The 16,271-nt window shown below is 36.6% G+C and overlaps 1 protein-coding gene across 2 annotated transcripts; it reads right to left on the bottom strand.

Moving 5' to 3' along the window:
- Positions 1–8,480: 8,480 nt before the first annotated feature.
- On the bottom strand, positions 8,481–15,686 carry LOC131140030 (gap junction beta-7 protein-like). 2 transcript variants are annotated; one of them, XM_078796044.1, is made up of 4 exons: positions 15,398–15,686; positions 10,935–11,146; positions 8,959–9,260; positions 8,481–8,881 (listed from the first exon to the last, which is right to left on the bottom strand). In XM_078796044.1, the coding sequence occupies exons 2-4, from the start codon at positions 11,103–11,105 to the stop codon at positions 8,539–8,541; spliced, it is 816 nt and encodes a 271-aa protein (XP_078652170.1). In that variant the 5' UTR covers positions 11,106–11,146; positions 15,398–15,686; the 3' UTR covers positions 8,481–8,538. The 2 variants fall into 2 exon arrangements, with proteins under 2 accessions (XP_078652170.1, XP_057946073.2); XM_058090090.2 differs by lacking the exon at positions 15,398–15,686 and having other exon boundaries at positions 10,935–11,620.
- Between the last annotated feature and the right edge of the window lie 585 nt (positions 15,687–16,271).

Below are 16,271 nucleotides of genomic sequence, written 5' to 3'. Positions count from 1 at the left end.
ATTTAACCGCAATCGTAGAAACATCTGTAGTATTTAACCGCAATCGTAGAAACATCCGTAGTATTTAACCGCAATCGTAGAAACATCCGTAGTATTTAAGCGTAATCGTAGAAACATCCGTAGTATTTAACCGTAATCGTAGAAACATCCGTAGTATTTAACCGCAATCGTAGAAACATCCGTAGTAATTAACCGTAATCGTAGAAACATCCGTAGTATTTAACCGTAATCGTAGAAACATCCGTAGTATTTAACTGCAATCGTAGAAACATCCGTAGTATTTAACCGTAATCGTAGAAACATCCGTAGTATTTAACCGTAATCGTAGAAACATCCGTAGTATTTAACCGTAATCGTAGAAACATCCGTAGTATTTAACCGTAATCGTAGAAACATCCGTAGTATTTAACCGTAATCGTAGAAACATCCGTAGTATTTAACCGTAATCGTAGAAACATCCGTAGTATTTAACCGTAATCGTAGAAACATCCGTAGTATTTAACCGTAATCGTAGAAACATCCGTAGTATTTAACCGCAATCGTAGAAACATCTGTAGTATTTAACCGCAATCGTAGAAACATCCGTAGTATTTAACCGCAATCGTAGAAACATCCGTAGTATTTAAGCGTAATCGTAGAAACATCCGTAGTATTTAACCGTAATCGTAGAAACATCCGTAGTATTTAACCGCAATCGTAGAAACATCCGTAGTATTTAACCGTAATCGTAGAAACATCCGTAGTATTTAACCGTAATCGTAGAAACATCCGTAGTATTTAACTGCAATCGTAGAAACATCCGTAGTATTTAACCGTAATCGTAGAAACATCCGTAGTATTTAACCGTAATCGTAGAAACATCCGTAGTATTTAACCGTAATCGTAGAAACATCCGTAGTATTTAACCGTAATCGTAGAAACATCCGTAGTATTTAACCGTAATCGTAGAAACATCCGTAGTATTTAACCGTAATCGTAGAAACATCCGTAGTATTTAACCGTAATCGTAGAAACATCCGTAGTATTTAACCGTAATCGTAGAAACATCCGTAGTATTTAACCGCAATCGTAGAAACATCTGTAGTATTTAACCGCAATCGTAGAAACATCCGTAGTATTTAACCGCAATCGTAGAAACATCCGTAGTATTTAAGCGTAATCGTAGAAACATCCGTAGTATTTAACCGTAATCGTAGAAACATCCGTAGTATTTAACCGCAATCGTAGAAACATCCGTAGTATTTAACCGTAATCGTAGAAACATCCGTAGTATTTAACCGTAATCGTAGAAACATCCGTAGTATTTAACCGCAATCGTAGAAACATCCGTAGTATTTAACCGTAATCGTAGAAACATCCGTAGTATTTAACCGTAATCGTAGAAACATCCGTAGTATTTAACCGTAATCGTAGAAACATCCGTAGTATTTAACCGTAATCGTAGAAACATCCGTAGTATTTAACCGTAATCGTAGAAACATCCGTAGTATTTAACCGTAATCGTAGAAACATCCGTAGTATTTAACCGTAATCGTAGAAACATCCGTAGTATTTAACCGTAATCGTAGAAACATCCGTAGTATTTAACCGCAATCGTAGAAACATCTGTAGTATTTAACCGCAATCGTAGAAACATCCGTAGTATTTAACCGCAATCGTAGAAACATCCGTAGTATTTAAGCGTAATCGTAGAAACATCCGTAGTATTTAACCGTAATCGTAGAAACATCCGTAGTATTTAACCGCAATCGTAGAAACATCCGTAGTATTTAACCGTAATCGTAGAAACATCCGTAGTATTTAACCGTAATCGTAGAAACATCCGTAGTATTTAACCGTAATCGTAGAAACATCCGTAGTATTTAACCGTAATCGTAGAAACATCCGTAGTATTTAACCGTAATCGTAGAAACATCCGTAGTATTTAACCGCAATCGTAGAAACATCCGTAGTATTTAACCGCAATCGTAGAAACATCCGTAGTATTTAACCGTAATCGTAGAAACATTCGTAGTATTTAACCGCAATCGTAGAAACATCCGTAGTATTTAACCGTAATCGTAGAAACTTTCTTCTTCAAGAATGGATCAACCGGCCCAATTCATCTCCTCAATCATGGCGGTCGCAGGAAGTGGCACATGAATGAAGTATTCATAAAGGTAATCTCCTTCTCTCTCTCTCTCTCTCTCTCTCTCACATTGGCCTTATTGAAATGCTCTAATTAATGAAGCCTTAAATAGACGAAGAGACCTACATTAGTGACACCACTTCTCATACAAATCCATCTCAAACACAGATGGGGCCACAGGCTATGTGGCTCATATCTACGTGTGTGTGTGTGTGTGTGTGTGTGTGTGTGTGTGTGTGTAAACAAAGAAATGCCCGAGGACTTGTTGAAACCCTGACCGGGTGACAGACTGGTACATGCGTCCTTATGGACAATACGTATCAGACCATATTTATTACCCACATTGGTAGCCTCAATCCTTGGTGGACATCAGATGAACATTAGTCACAGCATCTGATGGAAGAAATGGTGGGTAGTGATGGAATTACATTCGCATGTTGGGATGAAATATACTTGACTCATGAAATATTGATTTTATTATATATTGAAAATGGATTTTTGCTGTGACGAGATGATCTTGTCATCTTCTTCTGGATCAACAAATCCCGAACACAGAGCATACCACGATACGATGCTATGCTAGTGATGTGCGGGTAATGTTTGTCAGTAATAATATCATGTTACAAAAACATATACAGCAAAGGTGGGCAAACTACGGCCCCGGGGGGCATATGTGGCACACCAAGTGTTTGAATCTGTTGTTTTCGACTTTTAACATACAAACTGGCAACGTGACTTACAAGTCAGATGTCTTCATTCATTCATTTTCTACCGCTTATCCTCACGAGGGGGTGCTGGAGCCTATCCCAGCTGTCTTTGGGCAAGAGGCGGGGTACACCCGCCACCCTGGACTGGTGGCTAGGTCTTTCATTAAAATGCAGGAAACGGGCAAAGAGGCTAAAAAAAAAAAAAAAAGCGCTAAAAGTTGCTAAAGCTAGCAAGGTTGCGTGAAAAAAAACACAAACATGCTAATTCACGCTAGTTATCTCCGGGTACTCCGGTTTCCTCCCACATTGCAAAAACATGCTAGGTTAATTAGCGACTCCAAATTGTCCATAGGTATGAATGTGAGTGTGAATGGTTGTTTGTCTATATGTGCCCTGTGATTGGCTGGCCGCCAGTCCAGGGTGTACCCCGCCTCTCGCCCCAAGACGGCTGGGATAGGCTCCAGCACCCCCGCGACCCTCGTGACAAAAAGCGGTAGAAAATGAATGAATGATGGTCGAGGGTGGAATTGAACTCGGGTCTCCTAGCTGTGAGGCCTGCGCGCTAACCACTCGACCACCGTGCAGCCCACTTCTATGTTGTATATCAACAAAAAAACCTTCATTTTGCAGCATTCCTGTATCAGTCAGTGACCATTACCAACACCCTGATGCAGCAGTTGCCATTTGCAATTCAATCTTGCTTTCATTATGGCTGCCATTTATGTTAACATGAGAAAAGATGAAAGCCCACCAGTTTTTTCTCTCATTTGGTTAGCTGACTGCTTTCCTTGTTGTTGTGTAGCTTGTAGGTGTGTGTATAAGTGTGTGGGTGGCTGCTAGCTTTTATATTGTCTATGTGAGTGTCCTCTGTGGGTGCTAGCTGCTTGTGCGTTGCATGTGTGAAAAGACGAGGACGAATCTCTGAATCTGTGCAGAATGTAACACACACACACACACATTCAAGGTTGTCTTTCTTTTGATACATACTGATGATCTGGGTATGTTTTTATATCCTCCCCATGAGGACTCTAAGTGGGTTTCGAATAGAGGATAAGGGAATCTTAAAGAACCAAATCATAGAGAACCAGATTGTTTATTCCTGACAACAATACCTAATACAGACATCCGGGCTTATCTGCAGTCCCTGTATGCCTACAAGTAAGCGGGTTTTATTACAATTATAATGAGAACCAGATTGTTTATTCCTGACAACAATACCTACTACATACGTCCGGGCTTATTTGCAGTCCCTGTATGCCTACAAGTAAGCGGGTCTTATTACAATTCTAATGAAAACCAGATTGTTTATTCCTGACAACAATACCTAATACATACGTCCAGGCTTATTTGCAGTCCCTGTATGCCTACAAGTAAGCGTGTCTTATTTCAATTATAATGAAAACCAGATTGTTTATTTTTGACAACAAAACCTAATACATACGTCCATGCTTATCTGCAGTCCCTGTATGCCTACAAGTAAGAGGGTCTTATTACAATTATAATGAAAACCAGATTGTTTATTCCTGACAACAATAACTAATACATACGTCCGGGCTTATTTGCAGTCCCTGTATGCCTACAAGTAAGCGGGTCTTATTACAATTATAATGAGAACCAGATTGTTTATTCCTGACAACAATACCTAATACATACATCCGGGCTTATTTGCAGTCCCTGTATGCCTACAAGTAAGCGGGTTTTATTACAATTATAATGAGAACCAGATTGTTTATTCTTGAAAACAATAACTAATACATACGTCCGGGCTTATCTGCAGTCCCTGTATGCCTACAAGTAAGCGGGTCTTATTACAATTATAATGAAAACCACATTGTTTATTCCTGACAACAATACCTAATACAGACATCTGGGCTTATCTGCAGTCCCTGTATGCCTACAAGTAAGCGGGTCTTATTACAATTATAATGAGAACCAGATTGTTTATTCTTGAAAACAATACCTAATACATACATCCGGGCTTATCTGCAGTCCCTGTATGCCTACAAGTAAGCGGGTCTTATTACAATTATAATGAGAACCAGATTGTTTATTCCTGACAACAATACCTAATACATACGTCCGGGCTTATTTGCAGTCCCTGTATGCCTACAAGTAAGCGGGTTTTATTACAATTATATAATGAGAACCAGATTGTTTATTCCTGACAACAATACCTAATACATACAAGTACATGCCTACAAGTAAGCAGGTTTTATTACAATTATATAATGAAAACCACATTGTTTATTCCTGACAACAATACCTCATACATACGTCCGGGCTTTTTTGTGAGGGGGCGTGTATAAGTATCCTTTGTATTTGTGTTTAGCTTTAGCTAGCAAAATTGAGCAAATACCGTCAATCATCAGCAGTAATATTAGAACATTTACCAGCAGCTTACTTGTGCAAACCTAAAAACCCAAAACAAGCAAAACTGGGATGAGGTTTTCTGTGATTAATTGATTAGATTAATTCCAGATTATACACTAAGAATCTTGAAATCTTGAAAGAGGGTCTGAGTATTACGCAAGACAGTCGCCGATATCATGCATGCTAAAGGCCCGGGAGAGAGCTGATCTATTTTAAACCTCCAGGCTCCAGCTCACAGAAAGAAGCCATGTGGGCTGCTAACGTTGGCCACCACAGCAGGCTCTGCTGATTTGTGTGTAAATGCTGTGTTCAAACCCCCACCCCCCCCCCCCCTTCCCTGCAGAAACCTGGCATCACTGACTGCTACTTTGAAGGCAGGTTACATAACGGTGACTGGGACTGCATCGACAAATGTGTATCCTGTTCAAATCACCCCCCCCCCCCCCCGAAAAAAAAAAATTCTGACTTTTATTTAGGATGCTTGTGGTATTTGTGTGTGCAAGAAAGAAAGCTGCAAATACAAAATGACACTACCACCACCATATTTTACTGTTGGGATAATGTTATCTTTCCCTTAGGAGGATAATTATGACCTTAACCGGAATATTGACTGCATGTAAACATAATGTTGATGCAAACATGATGTAAACACAAGCATTCAAAATAGTAATATCAAAACTGGACATTTTCTTGAAAAAAAAAAAGAACTCTGCTGCCTAAAAGGTTAATAATGAAAAGTGTTCACGGGAGCCCCCAACCCAGGGGGCACGTCCCCCAGTTTGAAAACCGGCTGCACGGTAGATGAGTGGTTAGCACAACTGGGAGACCCGAGCTCAATTCCACCCTCGGCCATGTTCTCCTCAGAGTTTGCATGTTCTCCCCGTCCAGGTACTCCCCTTTCCTCCCACATTCCAAAAACATGCTAGGTTAATTAGCCACTCCAAATTGTCCATAGGTATGAATGTGAGTGTGAATGGTTGTTTGTCCATATGTGCCCTGTGATTGGCTGGCCACCAGTCCAGGGTGTACCCCGCCTCTTGCCCCAAGACAGCTGGTGACGACCGTCATGAGGATAAGTGGTAGAAAATGAATGAACATTATTCCAACAGTAAAATATGGTGGTGGTAGTGTGATGGTCTGGGACTGTTTTGCTGCATCAGGACCTGGAAGACTCACTGTGATAAATGGAACCATGAATTATTGTCAATGCGTGGGTTTTCTCCGGGTACTCCGGTTTCCTCCCACATTCCAAAAACATGCTAGGTTAATTAGCCACTCCAAATTGTCCATAGGTATGAATGTGAGTGTGAATGGTTGTTTGTCTATATGTGCCCTGTGATTGGCTGGCCACCAGTCCACCAGCCCGAAGACAGCTGGGATAGGCTCCAGCACCCCCTGCGACCCTTGTGAGGACCGCGGTAGAAAATGGAAGGATGGATGGATGGATGGATGGATGGATGGATGGATGGAAGGATGGAAGGATGGATGGAGGGATGGATGGATGGATGGATGGAGGGATGGGTGGATGGATGGATGGATGGAAGGATGGATGGATGGAAGGATGGATGGATGGCGGGATGGATGGATGGATGGATGGAAGGATGGATGGATGGAAGGATGGATGGATGGATGGTCTATATGTGCCCTGGGATTGGCTGGCCACCAGTCCAGGGTGTACCCCGCCTCTCGCCCCAAGAAGACAGCTGGGATGGGCTCAGAGTCAAAAAGTTTACCCCCCCTTGCATTACAGTTTGACCGATTGAAGTCGGCCCCATATGTGACACCAATTCAAGTCCATTGTGTTCTTATTATTGATGAAAACCATTTTTGTAACCGGTTTATTAATGTATTCATGTGTTGTAGTATTGTTAACGTCAGCATTATTATTATTATTTTTAATTACCAGAGCAACTGTCTCGTCACACCACATTAAAACAAGTTTCGACACCCCCGACGTAAAGAGCACTTCATCAACAAATAGACCATTCGGGTTTATACGATACAGCCGAGACTCCATTCTTTCATTCTGACCCCGAATGAGCCTCACTGCGTCATCTTTTGTGTTCTCCGTTCGGTCCTGTAGAGCAGCGAGAAATGCCAGCTGATACGACACATCCACATGACGTCTCCTCCGCCTGCTGAGGCTGCATTTCAAGGGTTCACCTTGAAACAAAGGACATTCCGCCTCGCTGGGTTATTTCACAAACACAAACACACACACCAAAAAAAACCACAATTCATACTGAAACACACACTTGACTTCAAAGTCGCATCAGTAGCATCAACGTAGCATGCAGCTTTAAAAAAAAACACAAAATATAATATAAACACAAGCAGCGTAGGATTGTCTTTCGTTGAAGTTTAGCGCCCTCTGGTGTATTTGGACATATACTGTACAGTACTGTAATTTCAGCTTGAGCAGAAGATATAATTCAAAAAAAGTAGTATTCGCACAACGACATCGTTTTTAGCATTTTTCCATATGCCACCACAATAAACCTAAAATAAAACAATCAATGCAAAAAAAAAAATCCGGCAACACGTTTTGATGGCGCTATCTGCAGTTATGAACAAATCAATTCACTCAATATTTTCCAGCAGGAAGATGTTTTGCAAGACATTTTATACATATGTTTAATAATTTGGGGTATGTTTAATTTTTGGTGTTGTTTTATGGGTTCAAGTTTTTTGACCATTTCTGGGGGAGGGGGGGGCCCCCACACATAGCACCTCGAATTCCTCAATGTCATATGTTGGGAAAACTTTTCAAAGAATTGAATAATACTCTCGAGGCATTATAATAATAAAAATAATAATAATAATAATAGTGAAAAAATTAGCTTACTTTAATTTTTTTAGTTTTATTTAGTTTTATTTTGAATGCATTATGATGGTGTATAAAGATTAAAATCAGAAATCCGAATCGAGCAAATTGTTTCGGAATAGTTAAAAAAAATGGTAAATCATGAAAACGAAACTTACTCACAGATTTCATAATCGATAAGCGACTTTTCTCCGAACATCACACGCAAAATTCGAAAGCGAAACCCTTTTAAGTCAACATCACTCAGAATGGCTGACTCGTGTTGACATAAGCGGTTGTGAACATCAGCAAAAAAAAAAAAATTCCGATTCCGGAATTACGATCTTTTGACGTTACGTAAGTGGCAGTCCCGGAGTCGCTGCTTTGTTTTGATTGATTTTGACGTGACGGCACGATAAAGGTCCTCCATCTTTAAAGCCAAAGTGCCATTTTTTTTCTCGTTATTTTCTCGTTTCTAGGTAGTCCCAACGGTCTTTGAAAGTTTTTTTGGGAAAGTCTTTTCCGTATGTCTACAATGTTGTAGTAGCACCAATTTCTTTGGCCTTGTCCCGCTTGTTCACACTTAGTTCTCTCCCTCCCAGGGTTGGATCGGTCTTCCTGTACAGCGACCGGGGCGGAGCCATGTTGGTGAGTTCGTGCTGGTCGGCAAACAGCATCCTTTCGTTCTCGTGTTGGACTTTCAGTTGTTTGGCGATGCGCTTGCCGATGAGATAAAACATCTCGCAGATACACATGAAGATGCACAACGCGCTGGACACCACCATGAACAGCATGAAGATCTTCTTCTCAGTTGGCCGGCTAATGAAGCAGTCCACCGTGTTGGGGCACGGTTCCAGGGAACACTTGGATAACCTGGGAACATTAAAATCGCATTAAACCCAAATATTATAATCTTACCTTATAACCTTCTGTTATAATCCGGCAATTACTTAGGAAGATCATATCCGTGGTAAATCCGATACAGGATGTAGAGGAACGAGATGTCGAAGCCGGCTTTGAAGACCAAACTGAGCAGATAGGTCCACCACAGACCTCCTCGCTTCTTGCCCGGGTTGGCATACAAGTGAGAGCCATGGTGCAGCTCCACGTATTTCTTGTCCTTGCCTTCTCGGAATTTAACGTGAGCCATCACCATGAGGGACGGGCAGGTGACAAAGATCAGCTGCAGTGCCCACAGACGGATGTGGGAGATGGGAAAGATGTGGTCGTAGCAGACGTTGGTACAGCCCAGCTACGAAACAACAATGAAAAATGAAAACAATCAGACAACAAAAACAAAACAACAAGACAAAGTCAACAATAAGAAACAATGGAGGAACATTTATCCATTTATTAAGGTTGTACTGTACTCGGGTCTAGTATCCATGCCAAGCGTTGACAGTTCTATTATCTTTATTTTCACAAATAAAGATTTATCTCATAATTTTGACTTTTTATCTCATTATTTTGACTTTTTATCTCATAATTTTAATGTTTTTTTCCTCATAATTGTGACTTTTTAATCTCATAATTTTGACTTTTATCTTATCATGTTGACTTTTAATTTCATAATTACGATGTTTACCTTATATTTTTTTACCTTTTAATCTCACAATTTGACTTTATCTCATTATTTTGACTTTCTTATCTCATAATTTTGACTTTTTATCTGATAATTATGACTTATCTGATCATTTAGATTTTTTATCTGATAATTATGACTTACGTATCTTATAATTTTGACTTTCTTATCTCATAATTTCAACTTTTTATGTCATTTTTTTGATTTTTTTATCTGATAATTTTGACTTTTTAATCTCATAATTTCAACTTTTGACTTTTTATTTCATAATTATGATCATTTTGACCTTTTTATCTCACAATTTTGACTTTTTATCTCATTATTTTGTATATATTTATTTATCATATATTTATCATATATTTCTTATTTCATAATTTCGACTTTTTACCTGATAATTATGACTTATCTGATAATTTTGAATTTTTATCTCATAATTTCAACTTTTTATGTCATTATTTTGATTTTTTAATCTGATAATTAGGACTTTTTATCTGATCATTTTTACTTTTTATCTGATAATTTTGACTTTTTATCTGAAAATTTCGACTTTTTATCTCATAATTTTAATGTTTTTTTTCTCATAATTTTGACTTTTTATCTCATAATTTGTACATTTTTTCTTATAATTATGACTTTTTATCTCATTATTTTTGACTTTTTTTTACCTCATAATTTTGATGTTTTGTCTCATAATTTTGACTTTTTACCTCATAACTTTAATGTTTTTTTTCCTCATAATTTTGACTTTTTATCTCGTAATTTTTACGTTTTTTCTTACAATTATGACTTTTTATCTCATTATTTTTGACTTTTCATCTCATAACTGTGACGTTTTTTCTCTTAATTATGACTTTTTATCCAATAATTTTTTATTTTTTTATCTCATAATTTTGACATTTTTTTCCTCATAATTCCGACTTTTTATCTCATTATTTTTGACTTTTTTATCTCATAATTTTGACGTTTTTTTCCTCATAATTCTGACTTTTTATCTCATTATTTTTGACTTTTTTATCTCATAATTTTGACGTTTTTTTCCTCATAATTTTGACTTTTTATCTCATTATTTTGACTTTTTATCTCATAATTGTGACGGTTTTCTCATAATTACGACTTTTTATGTCATTATTTTGACTTGAAATTGGTATAATGTTTTTCAGTGGCGGAAACGGGCTTCCATGTAATATAAAGGTCAGTTTTGTTAATTTTGTCTTTTTTTAAGGACTTTATAGTTGAAATAGATGTGTTTCATGACATGTATCGTTAGCTCCCTCATGCTAACTCATTTGCCCTTTTTGCTGCCATAAACAGCACATGGGTATTCCACTTTGCATGTCGTCTTACCTGCCGGGTGTTGCACACAAAGTCTTTGCTCTCGTCGCCCCAAACTCTCTGTGCTGCCACCACAAACACCAGCACCCGGAAGACAAACACCATGGAGAGCCAAATCCTCCCAAATGCCGTGGAGTACTTGTTGACTCCACTCAACAGACTCTCAAGTCCCGACCAGTTCATCCCTGCGGCTGCTCTTGCCTCGGTGATGAAATGTGCCCCCCCTAAAGGAAAAAGTGGGAAACACAGTTAAATCAGAAAACAATCACTGGCAAGGGAGGGAATTACAACCAGGAATTCTGGGCCCCGTGACAAAAAAACTCATCCATCCATCCATCCATGATTGCTGGGGTGAGATGGAGCCTGTCCCAGGTGACTTTAGGTGAGAGGCGGCGTACACCCTGGACTGGTTTCCAGCCAATCATAAAGCACATCCAGTATAGACAAACAACCATTCACACTCACAGTCACATTGATGGACAGATGGAGAGCATATGAAACCTTTTTATGATCTGCTGAATATGTTTTTTACCATTATTGCCCCCCCCCCCCATTAAGGACATAGCAAACAGCTGCTGCGTATCAAGAACTCTCACCGCACACGCTTTTCACTTTTTGAACTTTTCATTTTTTATCTGATAATTTTGACTTTTTATCTCATCATTTTGACTTTTTATCTCATCATTTTGATGTTTTTTCTCATATCTAGTACTTTTTATCTCATCATTTTGACTTTTTATCTCATCATTTTGATGTTTTGATGTTTTTATCTCATCATTTTGATGTTTTTTCTCATATCTAGTACTTTTTATCTCATTATTTTGACTTTTTATCTCATAATTTTGATGTTTTGTCCCATAATTTTGACTTTTTATCTGATAATTTTGACTTTTTATCTCGTCATTTTGACTTTTTATATCATCATTTTGATGTTTTTTTCATATCTAGTACTTTTTATCTCATTATTTTGACATTTTATCTCATAATTTTGATTTTTTTTCTCATAATTGCGACTTTTTATCTCATCATTTTGACTTTTTATCTCATCATTTTGATGTTTTGATGTTTTTATCTCATCATTTTGATGTTTTTTCTCATATCTAGTACTTTTTATCTCATTATTTTGACTTTTTATCTCATAATTTTGATGTTTTGTCCCATAATTTTGACTTTTTATCTGATAATTTTGACTTTTTATCTCGTCATTTTGACTTTTTATATCATCATTTTGATGTTTTTTTTCATATCTAGTACTTTTTATCTCATTATTTTGACATTTTATCTCATAATTTTGATGTTTTTTCTCATAATTGCGACTTTTTATCTCATCATTTTGACTTTTTATCTCATAATTTTGATGTTTTTTCTCATAATTGCGACTTTTTATCTCATCATTTTGACTTTTTATCTCATCATTTTGATGTTTTTATCTCATCATTTTGATGTTTTTTCTCATATCAAGTACTTTTTATCTCATTATTTTGACTTTTTATCTCATAATTTTGATGTTTTGTCCCATAATTTTGACTTTTTATCTGATAATTTTGACTTTTTATCTCGTCATTTTGACTTTTTATATCATCATTTTGATGTTTTTTTTCATATCTAGTACTTTTTATCTCATTATTTTGACATTTTATCTCATAATTTTGATGTTTTTTCTCATAATTGCGACTTTTTATCTCATCATTTTGACTTTTTATCTCATCATTTTGGCTTCTGTAATATACAGGTCAGTTTTGTTAATTTTGTCTTTTTTTTAAAAGGGCTTTATAGTTGAAATAGGGTATTATTATTTATTCAAAATTATTGGCAAATTATTAAAATTATTTTATTATATTTTATAAATGTTTTTTATATTTTATCTTCTGTCTGTGGTATTATACACCCCTATAGTTACGCTATAGTTACCTTTACACTTTTATTAGCCCATATAGTAAACATCATAATAGAAAACAAGCCATTTTAGACAGTGTCGATTACGACTTTACAGCTGCTTTACAGTGTAGTTTAGTGTGGTTAAGGAGAGACTCACGATCACATTCAGTGAACATTCACACAGGAGCTGCTGTCGGCAGCTCTCTACACTGCTAACCTGCTGCCAGCATTCACCCACAGTCAATTCAAAGTGAGTAAATGGGAGTCGGTGAGAGGTGTGGACGGGTATATGTGTGGTGTGAGGCGTGGGCTATTTACATTTTTGTAAATATTTAGCTAAGCGAGACGCTTAGATTTAACATGAAACGTGATCTTAATCGTCGAGAAACGAACATTCCAAAGTCGATACTGGGTGCTTTTAGCAGTAGAAGAATAATACTTTTAGCAGTGGAACAGCTAAGTGTTAGCTTTCAAACTCACTTCATTAGTTACATTCATATTTTAGTTGACAATCTCCTAGATTAGATTAGATTATATAGAACTTTATTGATCACTTGGGCGTGTACCCTAAGAGAAAGTTTTCCGGTATTACCATATGCTGTATACAGAACATTCATAATAGCAGCACAGCATAAAGAGTAACCAAAACATAACCTGAGAATAAAAACAATCCCAACGTTGCCAGCTATGAGCGTGTGCATGCATGTGAAAGCATGTCGCACGTCACTGATTGGTGCTGCCAAGCAAGAACATGCAGTGGAAACACTGATGTGGGTGAGGTTTAGGTGGTTTGGGAAAGAAAAATCAGTCCGACTCACTTGTTCCGTTTCAGTTTATGAAGAAAAAAGTCAAAAAAATATCACATTTTGGGAGGAAACCGGAGTACCACATACTAAATATTTTTATTTTTATTTTTATTTTTATTTTTATTTTTATTTTTATTTTTATTTTTATTTTTATTTTTATTTTTATTTTTATTTTTATTTTTATTTTTATTTTTATTTTTATTTTTATTTTTATTTTTATTTTTATTTTTATTTTTATTTTTATTTTTATTTTTATTTATTTATTTATTTATTTATTATAAAGGGTTTATTTGTCAGACCGTTTTGGCTGGAATAGGTGCAGATTCTGGAAAATCTAAAAAGTTTTCTGTGCAGGTTATTGTGTGTAGCTGCTCTATAGGCCCACAACTCAATACAAAGGGTCGAAAAATGAGTACCATTGAAGTCATTGTCAAAATATATTTGTATTTTTTACTTTCCAGTTATTGTTGTTGGAAGAATATGTTTTAGTTGATCTGACTTCAGTACGGCAACTTTTTTGCTATTAACTATTTTAACTATTTTAACTATTTTAACTATTTTAACTATTTTAACTATTTTAACTATTTTAACTATTTTAACTATTTTAACTATTTTAACTATTCTAACTATTTTAACTATTTTAACCATTTTAACCATTTTAACCATTTTAACTATTTTAACCATTTTAACTATTTTAATCATTTTAATCATTTTAACCATTTTAACCATTTTAACCATTTTAACCATTTTACATTTTTACATTTTTTTACCATTTTAACTATTTTAACTATTTTAACTATTTTAGCTATTTTAACTATTTTAACTATTTTGACTATTTTGACTATTTTAACTATTTTAACTATTTTAACTATTTTAACTATTTTAACTATTTTAACCATTTTAACTATTTTATTATTATTACTACACAAGCATCTTTATTTACACATTTTTATATAAATTGTAAATACCTGCCTTTGATACCAAAATCATACATGTAGATCAGGGGTGTCCAATATGTGACTCGAGGGCCATTTGCAGCCCATGACTCATTTTTTTTGGCCCCTTGGCTCTTAAAAAATAAAATTAAAAAAATAAAATTAAACATAAAAAACAGCAAAATGGGAGAAATTGAGCAAAATTTAACAACGAAAAGAGAAAAAATGAAAAATGGGCTTTTGAACAAATTTAAAAAAATACCGTACATTTGATTTTCAGTATGCAGTCAGTCATTTACCGATGTATTTACCGATGAAAACCACATAAGGAGGGAATCTGTATATCATCGATTAACATATTCTCGATACAGTAACTCACTGTTTTGCTGAGAAAATGTTTTTTTTAGATGACTTAAAACAGGCGAGGCACAGCGTCGAGGACTATTCCGCTTTGACAAAACAACCGTTAGTCTCCATGGCAACTCCACGTCCTACTAAAATGACCTTTGTCTTGTCTATGCTTGTTGGGACATTCGTGAACGAGGTGTCATCCTGTGTCATGTACTTTAATGTTGGTTTTAACACATGTGTTTCACCCCGGTCACCACACACGGTGGAAACAATCCACGCAATACATATCGACTTTAACGCCATTTGTCATCATGAAGTAAGAATCTTTTTTCATCAAGCTAAAGTTTCCGAGAATAAAAGGACTCATTCGTTTCATTGGAATAACTTAGCTTAATAGTGTTTACAATAGGCTTGTTTACTGTTCAATCCCCCGCTGGCTACATACTTGTGTTACTATTGAAAAAGTTATATTTGTGATACAAGAAAATAGATGAAATACACTTACCCGGTGATGAAACTTCTTTTAAAACTCTGGCACTTGGAAAAAACCAACAGAAAGGATGAGTTTACAACATTAAACACGGAACATCTGGTGAAAAAAGCATTTCGCTCCTTTGCGCCTTTCAGGATTTGCGTCTTCTTGCTCAGCCTTTACTCGGATCCTGCCAAACCAGATTCAGACTCTCCTACGTCATCGCACACACCTACACACACACACACATATACACACATGCCCGTTCTTGTCAGAATTGACAATACAACTATGTAGTACAACACCCAAAACCTAGCAAAAGAACGAGACATATGTATAGTACATATGGTTTCATATGGGAACAATTATCCATCCACTGTTAACACATGTGGGCCTCTGTGGGGGCTTTTGCGGGAAGTAAATACAGGGAGCCACACCCTTTTTTGTCCCACAATGTATGTACACTCATTGGAATGAAATGTTACAGGGTTTTTTTTTTTTATCATATTCTGTGCATCTTTTGTTAAGACGATGTTAATACAAAATGGTGGTTACCCAGGGCGGCATTTTCCAGGGTAAGAAAAAATATTTAGTAATACTCAGCGCTCATCAAATCCTCATCCAGTACAATAGTAATTGAAATTATATTGTGTTCATTATATTGCAGATGGGCTGCACGGTGGTCGAGTGGTTAGCATGCAGGCCTCACGGCTAGGAGACCCGAGTTCAATTCCACTCTCGGCTTGTGTGGAGTTTGAATGTTCTCCCCGTGCATGCGTGGGTTTCCTCCCACATTCCCAAAACATGCTAGGTTAATTAGCGACTCCAAATTGTCCATAGGTATGAATGTGAGTGTGAATGGTTGTTTGTCTATATGTGCCCTGTGATTGGCTGGCCACCAGTCCAG

Source organism: Doryrhamphus excisus, linkage group LG14 (assembly GCF_037039965.1).
Source record: "Doryrhamphus excisus strain RoL-2023G ecotype Guam linkage group LG14, RoL_Dexc_Guam_v1.1, whole genome shotgun sequence".
Lineage (NCBI taxonomy): Eukaryota > Metazoa > Chordata > Actinopteri > Syngnathiformes > Syngnathidae > Doryrhamphus > Doryrhamphus excisus.
The sequence above is the reverse complement of the archived record's forward strand: the minus strand, read 5'-3'. Positions and strand labels throughout refer to the sequence as shown.